General features: G+C 32.4%; 1 protein-coding gene across 1 annotated transcript in view; it reads left to right on the plus strand.

Moving 5' to 3' along the window:
- Bx42 (Puff-specific protein Bx42) overlaps positions 1 to 13237 on the plus strand; it is a 49229-nt gene that overhangs the window by 7428 nt on the left and 28564 nt on the right. The window contains exon 4 of the mRNA XM_075356214.1: positions 10076 to 10258. Within this exon, the coding sequence (XP_075212329.1) occupies positions 10076 to 10258 (183 nt within the window). The remainder of the gene's footprint in view (positions 1 to 10075; positions 10259 to 13237) is intronic.

Consider the following 13237-nt stretch of genomic DNA (forward strand, 5'->3'; position numbering starts at 1 on the left):
GAAAATTGTGATATTATATAATACATGATTATACTCATACATTTTTTATTTTATATGATTACTTTATATTTAGGTGCTCAGAGTATATTTTTAACTCTTTTAATCAGTTATTAACAATGAAACAGTAAGTTAAGTCATAACACAAACATTATATATCATGACATCATACCTCTCTATTGAAGTGTACATGTGAAAGATTCATTAAATAATTCACAACAATACAAATATTGTTGACTTTGTTAGCATACTGCTTTTAATAGTATAATCTCTTCAGTCAGTGCAATAACTATTTAGTGAATGAAGTGAAGTCTCGTATTGCCTCCTAAATATGAAAATGATTTTGGTCAGTTTTTTAATGTGTGTGGTGTGTTCATTATAAAATAGCATAAGAAAAACATTACATCTTTAATTAAAAAGCTTATATATTGTACTTTGCAATTTTTTTTTTTTTGTGGGCAGAAAACGCATGGGCGTTATCATCTTTGCAAAATTGGTAATTAAGATAAGAGATGGGTTCCTCGTATAATATGTAATAACTATGCAATCAACTTAAGAGGATGGATAAAAGGCACACAAAAGGCCTTGCCATTTGATGTTCCTATGGTTTGGCATGAACTAAAATATTGTTTAACCAATTGTTATTTCTATTTAATTAATGTGTCTGGAGTTTCTAAGAAGTCTAAACATATTGTACTCCATTCTTCATTGCCTTTTACTTTAAGATCTATACCTTAGAATGAATCTATTCTACTTCCCAAGGTTCCTGAAAACTTGTTTCATAGAAACAGTAGTGAAAAAGCAGGCATTATGGAAGAAGTCAATTATAATACTTTGAATAACAAACCAGTGATTCGCATCTCAGCTAGATGACTTGGTAAGAGATTTAAACTTATCAAAAAATGAGGCAGAACTTTTAGGCTCAAGATTGCAAGGTTGGAATTTATATATATAAAAAAAATACAAAAATCTCAGGTTATTGAAGCTGACAGAAAAACATTTCTCTATACTTTGCTGAAGAAAATCACGTAGTTTACTGTACAAATATTGATGAGCTTATATTTTAATTAGGGCAAGTTCATGAACCTGATGAAGAGTAACGCCATTTCATTGATTCCTCCAAGTACAGCTTGAAAGCAGTTCTGATTTGTATCAATCTATTATGGAATTAGTATGAAAGAAACATGATATGAAAAATATTATTGAAAAAGTAAATTATAAAAAAAACCTATTTGGAACAGATGTGGAGATTTAAAGGCAATAGCTCTTTTGTTAAGCAAAGAATTAGGGTATAAAAAATACTGTTTTTTTATTAGTGAGTGGGAGAGCTGAGCTAGGGATCAGCATTATGTAGTAAAACGATGATAGAAACAAAAGAACTTAACTCCTGGTGAAAAGTTCATTATCCATGAGCTTCTAGTTAAAGAAGAAAAAATATTTTTTCCGTCCCTACATATCAAACTGGGATTAATAAAGAATTTTGTAATAGCTATGAAGAAGGACATTAAAGGATTCTTGTACATACGACAGAAATCCCCAGAAATAAGTAGAAAAAAACTTATAGAAGGGGTTTTTGTTGGCCCATAAATAAGGGAACTGGTCAGAGATGAAATGTTTACTCTGTATTGGCCATTGTAGAACTGGCTGCTTGGATAGCTTGGACAGCTCTGTAAAGAGAAGTGAGAAAATATTTTGGTGTCCATAAATCACAAAAATAATACCAGGATATTGTAGATAAGCTGATAAATTCATTCAGAAGTATGAAATGTAATATGTCACTAAAAGCTCATTCCCTGCATTCACATTTGGATTTCTTCCCACCAAACCTTAGGGCAGTAAGTAATGAATATAATGAACATTTCTACAAAGCTATTTTGGTGTCAGAAAGCCATTAAAAAAGGTAAATGGAGTGTTAATAGACAAGCTGATTACTGTTTGACTTTAATTTGAGATATATCTGGGGCTATCTACAAAAGAAGAGCATCTTCAAATAAGTTTTGAAATTATCTGAAATCTACGCAAAAACTAAACAATTCAGAGGAACATATCACACTTAAGAAACATTAAAAAAATTTATTTTATATATCAGTGCTATCATCGTGTTTATGGATGTTTGTTATTAGCATCATGTGATCATTTTAGTTTTTGTTTATTGCAATATGGGTATAATGCATATATACCCTTACTTCTAGTTCTCTCTTTTAATAAAGTTTTTGCCACAATCTCCATTTTTTTTTCAATGTCCTACATACATTAAACATTCTCTGATTTTGAAAGTTTTCTGAAGAATAGTGCAGTTTACTATGAATGTAGGATTGTATAATTGTTATTAATTAGTTCTTGTTACATTTTCATTTTCTATATTAAATAACTAACAATTTATGATTCTGACTGTTTCTCACATTCTCATGTATTGAAGAACTTGCAAGTAATTTTATTTTGACCTGTACTTCTCAAATATTTCCTGTTTTTGCCAAATTGTTTTGAATTTGAAAATCAGAATGCACATTACATTTTACTTTTTTTTGGAATGTCTGTAATGTTGTTTATAATTTTTCTTAATTTTCAATATTAAAGTTATTCGCAATTGTAAGTTCAACACGAGTGAGGGAGGTTGTTACTATATAGGCTTTGTTAACTCATTCATAAATTGTGTTATTTATTAGCTATTTACAGTTTCTTTTTTATGAGCGATCATTACGGTTTTGATTTCTATGTTCCTGTTGTATTAATTAAGACTTTTGTTTGAATATTATCAGTAATATCTAGGCTAGCTTGGTAGCGGTTTTATTTATTTCTACTGCTTTCAAGGGGGTGGACTGCTATTTCTTTACTATTTTTGTTGTTATACGAGGCATTCAGAAGACAAAGGGATTAACTCCAATCTCATTAAAACTGAGGATTAAGGGCTAAATTTGGAAAATTCATATAACTTTAAAAATGTTTTTTAAAATGTATACTGTGGTTAAAAAACTGCTGAAATTTATTCTATAGTGACAATACCTAATAAAGTAGTAGTGGTAACTGAAATTAAATAATAAAAAGCGACATGTGGCGTTAATCAAACTGCCAACTGAAAAATAATATTAAAAAAATCATTAAGAATCAATTATATTAACACATTTTTATTAATAAAAGTAATAGAAAAAAGTTAATTATTGATGAAGTTAAACAATTTTAGCATTATTATTAATTAACAAAATATATAAAGAATTTTTTTTAAAAGTGATATTAAAATAATGTTTTAAGGTATATTCTAAGAATACTGTAACTGTAGCTATCATCATCAGAATCATAGTTATTTTGAGTTTCACCTCTTTCAATTATTGTCAGCTCCTTGAAATATGTATGGTTTAGAGGAGGAATATATAAGTAAATCCATCATGTCCCGTTTTTTAGCTTTGGTTATAGGTCTTCTTTTAAGATATAGCAAGTTTTGAGCAATGTTTTCCAGCTTTACATTTATTTCTGAATTAATGACTGGAGTGCTATATCTTCAGACATTGTAATTTTAAATTTTATTCTGAATGGATCTTTTTTTCCAGTCTGATCTATCTCATTTTCAGTCAGTTTACCAATCCTCTGTTTTCTGCCTTTTTTCTGTTCACGATTGCTTCTTCCAATGTTTTAGTTGAAAGAAAATCTTTATGGTTCATTTCAGTGACACAAAATTTTTTATTTCTTTTGCAGTCTAAAATTATGTTGTTCCAATCTGAAGGTGCAAAAATGTTAGTAGCTTTTTGCCTTTTTTTCAATAAATGCTAAGTGCAGTCGTTGGAAAGGTAATTGTGTCCAGACACCAAAAATTTTAAATCCATGATTTCAGCCATATTATCATCACTTTATATCAACTTCATCGTGCTTAGTACGGTTTTAATATTGTGATTCTGTCATGTGCAGGAGTCAGCATAAGTGACAATATATTTCACATATCGTACATGACGAATTATGTGTAGCTTTAAACAAGCCAAAATTTCTTGTGATCCTCTTGAACCTTCAATTTCAAGCCAAACATATATAAAAGTTTCTTTTTTTTAAATGCTTGGCAGCCAAAATTATATACATATCAATTTTTTTTATAATATCCAGTTGAAATAGATAATTTTGGGAATGCTAATGCTTTTTGAAAGTCAAAAGTAAACACATAATAATCATTGGAGGAATTTTTTTTATTTTCTGCCATCTCAAGATTTCTCAGCTTCTCTCAGGTGCAGTTCTTTATCACATCTAAAGATTCCCTTTTCATCTAAATCTACTTGCAAAAGCTTAGTTTATAAACTATCACAAAGGCATGTATCTTTGCGTAGGGATGTAAAATATAAAGTGGTAATACATTTTTTCTTTAACAGCAACATCATTATTTTCACTGCACTATATTATATACATGTCCTACAGTTTCTTTATTGTCATATCGGAATTTAAATATTTCCTACTGGGGTTATGAAGTCGTGTGTAATGACTCGTATAAGCCAGAAATGATTTTATATGATTTATAACATTACTTATCTCTACTTTATTACCAGGACTAAAATAACTACTGCCATCAATCACAAGACTAACGTTGTCTTTTACGCAGAAGTTGTAGATTCAACTTCAGATACCTGAAATGTTTCTTGGAAATATTTTTTACATACCTGAAGATCCTGACTAGTCGCTCATACAGAAAAAAATTAAAACTGTGACTTCTAGGAACTTTTGATGCATGAGTGGACGACACCTTTTTATAGTACTTAATTTTATATATCCACGAAGGAATAAATTTTGCTGTGACTGTTCTTTAAGACTAACAAATGATTTATATGCAGCGTCTTCTACAGAAAATTTTTGGTTGTAATCTCAAATACAATTACACAGTTTGTCATAAAAAATCTTAGCACTAACAAACTTACCCCATCTAGTTTTATATTTTGGCCAGATAGACTGTTTTAGATTGTTGAGATCTGAAACACTTTTCAGTATTTCTAGTGCGTTTATGACATCTTTTAGTTTTGCTCTGTGTTAGCACTGGAAATGAGAAGATTCCAGTTGAATTTGGGACGGCATATTGTATGTCTGTACTATTAATAGTTGAATGGTTTGTTACACAAGGTTGGTCTATCAAATTTACATTTTGTTACAAATTGTCAGCTGTTTCTTGATAACAGTCTGTGTCTGATGACAATACATAGAGTCTAAGTCATTATCATTATATAGAAACTGAACTACATTCGCTGCCATTATTGGAATTACTCATTCTGCCATTTTTACAGAAAATAATTAAGCACAAAAATAGTATTTTGTAGATTATTGTATTAGTTTTTAATAATAAAACACTCAAAACAAACTTATACTTAACAAACAAAATATTTAAAGAACAAGACATAACCTCATTTGTTCAGAAATTGAGTTTATCAACATTGCCACTGAAACATTTTCTGAAATAATCAGTTGGCAGACAATTTTTATATCCTAAACATTAGAAAAGGCCAAATTATAAAAAATGGAGTTAATCACATTCACTTCTGAATGCCTCATATTATTAGTTGTTTAGTCTTTGATATTTATTACATTTATTTTTATTATATTTTGTGTTTATTTTAGTTGGTGTTGCAATCGGCAACCATCTTGATTATACTGGGTGGCATGCTATTGGTTGATACTATTTACATTTGTTTTTATTTACATAACTTTGTAAACTATTACAAACTTACTATTGTAATAAACTATTTCTTTATTTTTATTTTCATTTAGTTAAGTTTTCTTGGTTTTCTGTAAGTGAAAAATAATATTAGACATTGAAGGGAAGAGATTGGGCAGGTCCAGGCAGGGTAAGACTCCACAGGCTATTACTATGGTTAGACTTGATGACTCCTCAGAGGAGGAGGAGGAGGAGGTGGAGGTCACACCAGGGACTTCTAGGGCTGCTGCAATGCCCTGTGTTAAAAGTGATTGATGAGTTTAATAAAACGGTTGAACAGGTTGGCGGTACGATTCCTTTAATGAGAACATTTAAGGAAAAGTTTGATTCTCTGATAGAATTTCTTGTTAACCCAAAGACTGGTAGTTAGAATATTTGGTCAGGTTAAGATTACTCCTAAGGTAAGGGAGTTAAAACCATTTTTTGATGCTCTGGCTACAGGTTATGAGAGGTTGGCCAATAAGCCACCTGAGATTAGAGAGCTGGTGGTGCAGGAGACCATTTCTACCCTTCTTCCAGTTCTGCAGTTGGCAATGCTTCAGAGTAAACAGTACTACACTGAGGTGTTAAAAGAAAAGTGGGAGGGTAGGTTGTCCTGGAAACAGCCTGAGGTTTTGTTCGTTAACATAAACGATGGGGGCAGCTACTAAAACTACTAAGGAGATGGACATGTTTCAGGTTGTCCTTAAACAAAAGAGGTCAAGCTTGAAAATGTTCAATATAAAAGAAACAAATAAGGGGTTAGTCATTATTGCTGATGACAAAGAGATTGTGCAGGTCATTTCAGACTCGCTCAAGGTTCTGACATGAAAGTTAACTCTAAACATTAGAGGCACCCAAGGATTATTATGTATGACATAGATCAACAATTATCAGAGGAAGAATTAATAACTTATCTGAGAGCAAAACATTCAGATGACTGAGGATACCTTCCAAGAGTCCGAATGTCTACTATTGTTCAAATTGGGTAGGCACGAGGCTGAGTGCTACCATGGAATTTTCGAGGTTAGTCCGACTCTTTTCCATAGCTTTGTCAACAAGATCAGATTGTTTGTGGATTTTTCTTTGTGCATAGTCAAGAAGTTTTTAGATGTCCTATGATGCTTCAAATGCTGCAGATATGGTTATAGGGCTAAGTTCTGTAATCATCCTGCAGTCTGTCCTCATTGTGGTGACAAGGATCACAAACATAACGAGTGTCTGAAGAAGTTAGAGGGTCCGACTTGTGCTAATTGCAAGCATGTTCAGGAGTCCAAGCACTCTGTGAATTGCAAGGAATGTTGTTTTTATCAGAGGGCTGTCACTATGTTCTTGAACGTTTTAGTATTGAATGGTTAAATTCAATAGTCATCAGTGAAGTCACTCTTCACACTAAGTCACTACTGTGGCATAGCAGCTTCACCAATGATGGCGGTGAATTAATAGAGGGCTTTTTAGCCCAATATGGTCTACAGGTATTCGATGTACCCTGGTGGGTTGCCCACCTTCATAGGTAATGGGCGTCAGTTATTTGGTGGTACAAACATTGATGTTACCTTTGGTGGGTTTATTCTTGCCAATGTCTGTAACTGGAAGGTGTTGGATGGTTGCTCAAGCGATCAGTTGATAATTTATGAGATTTTTGGTGGTTTGAATGAGCGCTACCAATGTAACGTTCCAGTACAGCAGGGTCGTTTCCTGTACAGGTAAGCAGATTGGAAGATTTTTATTGACTTTCTTTCAACCAGTCTTTGAGTTTTGGAGAGGACCTGGCAGAGAGTTTGTCAGCAGCTCTCATCGATGCCACTGACAGTATGATTCCTCGCAATTCAGGTCAAGAGAGGCTTGCTCCATTGTGGTTCTGGGAATTGTCAGCCTAGAAACAGGCTGTCTGTTGCTTAAGGAGAACGTCACAACATGAGGGTGATCCTGAGCAGCAGGCAGTCCTTGTTGTTGAATATCAGAACCGTAGATCTCACTACTTTCATATGTTTTGTATGGCAAAGAGGGATTCCATGCATTCCATTTTGCATGAACAGGAAAACTAGGATCCCTGGGGAGTTCTATATAGGGTTTTGAGACACAAATGATAGAAGGATGTACTTCTATCTGCTCTCTCGACCAGGTTTGGTGTGATTTCAGATATGCCTATAATCTTGCACACATTACTTGACAATTTACTGCCTGATGACGAAGCTGGGAGACCGCATACCATCTGCGAGTGTGGCATGAGATTGCTCATTTTCATGAGGGAGCATTGTCCTTGGAGATTACTGAGGCCAAAGTGTATTAAGTCATTTACAATTTAGGTAGGGGTAAAGCTCCAGTCTTCAATGGAATAATGGTGGAGCTCCTTGTTTGCTCAGTAGGGTTAAGCGTGAGAACTATCACGTGTATTTTCAGTAGATTTTTGTTTGGCGGTTGCTTCCTGGTTTGTTGAAAGAAGGGAATTGTTGTTTAAAGCCGGCAACTAGAAGGATCCTACTGTTAGTTCGTCATATAGGCCCTTGATGTTACTACAAGTTATTGATAAGGTCTTTGAAAAGGTTCTGTGTCTTTACATAAATGAGAGGTTAACCTTGCATGGCTTATTGATGAAGGTACTGAGGGCCCCATACTCCATGTGGTGACAACCAGTGAGATGGAATGTGTCCTGGGAATTTTTCTAGACATTTCAAGGTAATTTTAACAATTTGTGGCATCCGTTGGCCATTTATCAACTGCAAATAAAATACACTGTGAATGAATTGCAGGTAATGCAAAGTTACTTCAGTGATTGGGATGGCTAATCCGTGAGTACAGCCATGAGGTAGGCAAGACACTGCCCAAGGGCTGTTCCCAGGGCAGCTGATTGGGTTCTTTCTTGTGGGTGGTAGATCTTTGATTATTTTTTTGCAGCTGAGGTTGTCCAGCAGGTGTCACATTTTGCCTTATGCTAATGATGGACTCCTGGTGGTCTTGAAGGATGCTCGTGGAGGAAGGTTGAGTTCCAAGCCACTCAGGCTTCCAGGATACCTGAGCTGTGGGGTCATCAACATATGATTTCTTTCAGCCCAGAGAAGACTGCTATGATGCTCCTCAAAAGCCATCTGGTAGTGAGGTGGCAGGTTCATGTTTCGATAACAGGCCAGCACATAAAATATGTTCAGGCTCAAAAGTATCTTGGGGTGTTTCTCAATGAGAAGAATGCAATTCAAGAAGCACCTTCAATATGTCATGGAGAAGGTCTGTAGTGCCTTCTTTGGCTTTCGGCGTGTGGTCAATCCTGATTGGGGTCTTAATTTTAAGACCATGAGTATCCTGCATAAGGGCATCTGAGAGGCAATTATGCTAATGCAATGCCTGTTTAGGCAGATAGACTAAAGTTTAAAAGCTATCGAGCCATATTCTTGAGGGCTCAATACCTTATATTTTTAACGATAGTGGGTAGCTACCAATGATTTCATGAGAGGCGATCTTGGTGATTGTGGGCGTGAAACCGGTAGATTTGATTGCATCAGAGTGGCAACAGTGTTACGTTGCTATGTTTCCAAGAAGTTAGGTGAATTAACTTCTGACAAAGTTTGGGAAATTGAACAAAACATGGTAATGCTTCGTGGCAGGCCAAATGGGATGAGGCAGAGAGCAGACGTTATATGCATGACCTCTTTCCTGATGTTGTTTGCAGAGCACCACTTGGGTACACATGAATAAGTATGCAACACAGTATCTTTCTGGGTACAGCGTTTTCCAGTACAGGCTGTAGACATTCAGCCTGGTGGACTCAGGAATGTGTTCGCAATGCGGACAATTGGACAATGTGCATCATGTTCTGTACGTTTATTCAAAGTCTGAGTTATGGACACGACTTTATGTCTACATATCTGTTGGCTTGATATTATCAGTTCAGCTTTGGATCTCCGTGTAATTTGTGAAACTAGGGCGAATGAATAATAGTTGAGAATTTCATATACATTTGGCAAAAGAAAGGATTGCCACAGGGATCTAAGGTACCCCCCCCCATTCTTCTTGTTTGTTTTGTAGATGCTTAGTTTTTGTTGTTGGTTTGTTTTATTGTAATTCCTTGTTGAACTCACTTCTTTTACCTTTAGGTAGGTAGTGGATTTCAGTTCCTTTGCTTATTTTGTTTACTCAGTCTTGTTTGAGACTAATTTCAGATGTATTTTATTTTTAGTTTTGTTGTTTTTTTAGGGAAAATAGTAGTACACCGATGGGAATATCACATGTGGTATTTACATCAGTGGCATCCTGACTGAGGCAAAAACAAGGCTAATAAATGCCTTTTGCTGAGGTTTTGAAGATGACCGCCAATAAAGCTCATAAGGGTTAGGTATGGAGGGGTTATATATGAAACAATATTCTTATATTATGAAAATTATGTTTTTTATCTTATTTTATAGAAGTTTTTTTTGTACTTTTCAGATTATTTACAGTAAGCTATCAGATTTACTACCAGCTGAAGTTACTGCTGAAGATGATCCAAGTCTGGAACGTCCTGATTCTGAAAGTATACAAGAAACAACAGAAAAAACAAGACTTGCTCTTGAAAGGCTTACTAGTAATAAGATAGCTGCTGCAATGCCTGTTCGATGTGCTGATAAGGCTGTTAGTATTTTTAATTTTTGTTTTTTTTTGCTGCTTATCTCTTATACATAAAATTTTTGTACCTTTTATTCCTACTTTTCAGGCTTAAATTAACTCTCAACATAACATAAACGTTTTTCTTTCCAATTGCCAAAATGTATTCCTACAGTTTGTTTATTAAACATTTTAGTGTTTTTTTCAGAACATAGAAAGAAACTATAAAAATTTAAAAGTAGAAGTAAGTGACTAAAATGAGAGGAGTCCTTTGAATAAGTATGAAAAATCTGGTCATTGACCTAATCTTTATTCAAGCATTATGTTTTTAAATCATACACTGGTGATGAAGGAGCATCTGACCAGACTTGCTGTGGCCACATCACAAAACAATTCTTAGCCCTTCCTTTATGCATCATTAAAGATGAAAATGTTACAGAATGTCTGGTTTTTAATTTTAAAAAGAATTGCTGCCAGTTTTCATATTTCAGAATAGATTGCAGTCAGTAGAGTGGTACCATTGCACATCACTCAGCAAAGCAGTTAATGAAGTTAATTGCTTTGCTAACAATTTTATTATGTTTACCATAATAAAATTTGAATCATGTACTCATATGTTGTTAAACTATTTCCTATTTAGCATTATTATGTTCACAATCACAGAAGCTATTCAGTCACACAACAAAATATATCTTTTTTTTTGTATCCTCCATTAATGAATTTCACTTAAAGCTAGTTGTTATTAATATTCTGTTATATGGCTAAAAATTCTGATTAATGATTAATAATCATAATAAATAAAAATGTTATGTACAAGTATTTAAAAAGATAGGCAATTAATTATATTTCAGAACTAATAAATAGCATTTGTGTGGTTTCACATGAGATTTAATAATCTCATGTTTAAAAAACATGATTTGGTTCATAAATATTGCATTTGTAAGTTCTCAATTTAAGATGAGTTTTGGTTTTTTAACCCTTTTTATGTAACAACGTATCCTTACATCATACTCCTTTTTTTAGTATGGTTATGGAATGAACAGCATCTTTCCATCGGTGAATTCTGTCTTAGAATTGAGTAGAATTTTATTGAAAATCAATAAAATTATTTTTGAATTATTTAAGAAGAAAATAATAAATCTTTCTAATTTAGAATATTTAAAATCCATATTGTTTTTATCTTTTGTTATTTTTATAGAGAAGGCCTTTACAATTTTAAATACAGTGTATACCACTAATTTGCACTTTACAAATAGTTTTTTCTTTTAAAGCAGATAGATTAAGTAATGTGCTTGTAGTATTTGCTTAAAATAATGTATACCATTCTGCAATTACTGTAAAAATAAATAAATATAGTATAATATATTCAAATGTAGCATTTTCTGTAATAAATAAAAAGCTATGGTGAATATAATTTTTTTTAAATGAGCTATAGAAGAGTCGCACAAAAATAACCTCTATGAATGTCTATAAACTAATTTTTATTTAACCTGTCCTTTTGGCATTCAGATATGGGTCATCATAACTAAAAAAAATTTATCCTAATAAATGACATTTCTTTTATAAATTGTGTTATTTTTTTATATATCAATTTTTGATATATATAATTATATATCTTTTTTGATTGTATATTATTAACCTATTACAATGTAAAAAAATGAAAAGCGAAGCAAACAATCGCTAACTAATTTTTCAAAGAACAAGGACTTTGTTAACGGATTAATAAATGAAAGAGAACAGCTGGCACAAAACACATGAGATCAACATTAAATGATTGGACATTGTATAAAATACAAGGGCTGCTAGTATTCTGATTTGTAAAGTTGAACTACAATATTTATTTATAGAGTTACAATATTTTGTTTGTAGAGTTGAGCTAGTTGTGTAAAGTGCACTGAGCACTTTGCTAATCGATTTTGAAGTGAGTACAAAATAGTTATTTAGATTTAGAAGTCTTCATGGAATTGTAATGTAAACAAAAAGTGGAAAAATTCTTAAGACCATGAAAGTGTTACCTATCTCAAGAAAAAAAAATTGTTATAACGTAATAGAATTGTGGTAAATGCACAATTGATTTGGGATTAGTTATTTCCAGTGCCAAAATATATGCAGGCAAACTAAAAATGAAAATGTATCAGACAAGAAATGAAAATCTCTACATTATTATGTGATAATTCTGATACATAAACTAAAATTTATAGTAGTTGGAATATTAAAAAATAAAAGCACTATGAAAATCTGTTAAGATGCTGACTTCTTGTTAAAAATAGTAATAAGAAATTTAACTATAATTCTTTAGTGAATGGTTCTGTAACAGTTCTATATTGTCCACCACAGCCTTTGAAATAGAGGAAAAGAATGTTTCACTGGAGCAAGTTAAAGCTCTACTACGTTTGGACAATGCTATCATCTATCAATCAGAAAATATTTGTTAGAGTAGCAATGTAAAAATTATGTGTGTTTATTATTCCTCCTAATAAATCATTGTTAATAAAATCAACAGAAACAGTTGCAAATGTTCATAAAAAGAAACGGCTACAAGAATGTTTCATCTTTTTTGAAGATAAAGTGGGCTTTGGTAACATGTTTGTAAGCAGACATTATTTGAAAAAAAAAATTGTAAAAAATCGATTCATATAGATCAGAAGTTGAAAAGAAGCAAAAGCAATGACAGTCATTAATACATATCAAAAAACCTTAATAATGACAGTAATATTAAACATGATTTCAGTAAAATTGAAACAGTTGACTGAAAATATATTAGAAAGTGCAGGAAAACTTGAACATGAATTTTATAAAAAAATTGTTTATAAATAAAGTGCAGTTGAATAGACAATGTGCCAGAATAAAAAAAAATATTTAGACAGTCAGAAAAAAACCCGTTAGAAATGATTCTAATATAAAATAAAAATAGAAAAAACTATGTTTAATATAAATCAACTTAATCCACCCAAGTACAAAAATAAGAAAACTCTTACCTTATTTTATTATTTTTATTTTCTTTAT

Source organism: Lycorma delicatula, chromosome 2, assembly GCF_047948215.1.
Source record: "Lycorma delicatula isolate Av1 chromosome 2, ASM4794821v1, whole genome shotgun sequence".
In the NCBI taxonomy this organism is placed as follows: Eukaryota; Metazoa; Arthropoda; class Insecta; order Hemiptera; family Fulgoridae; genus Lycorma; species Lycorma delicatula.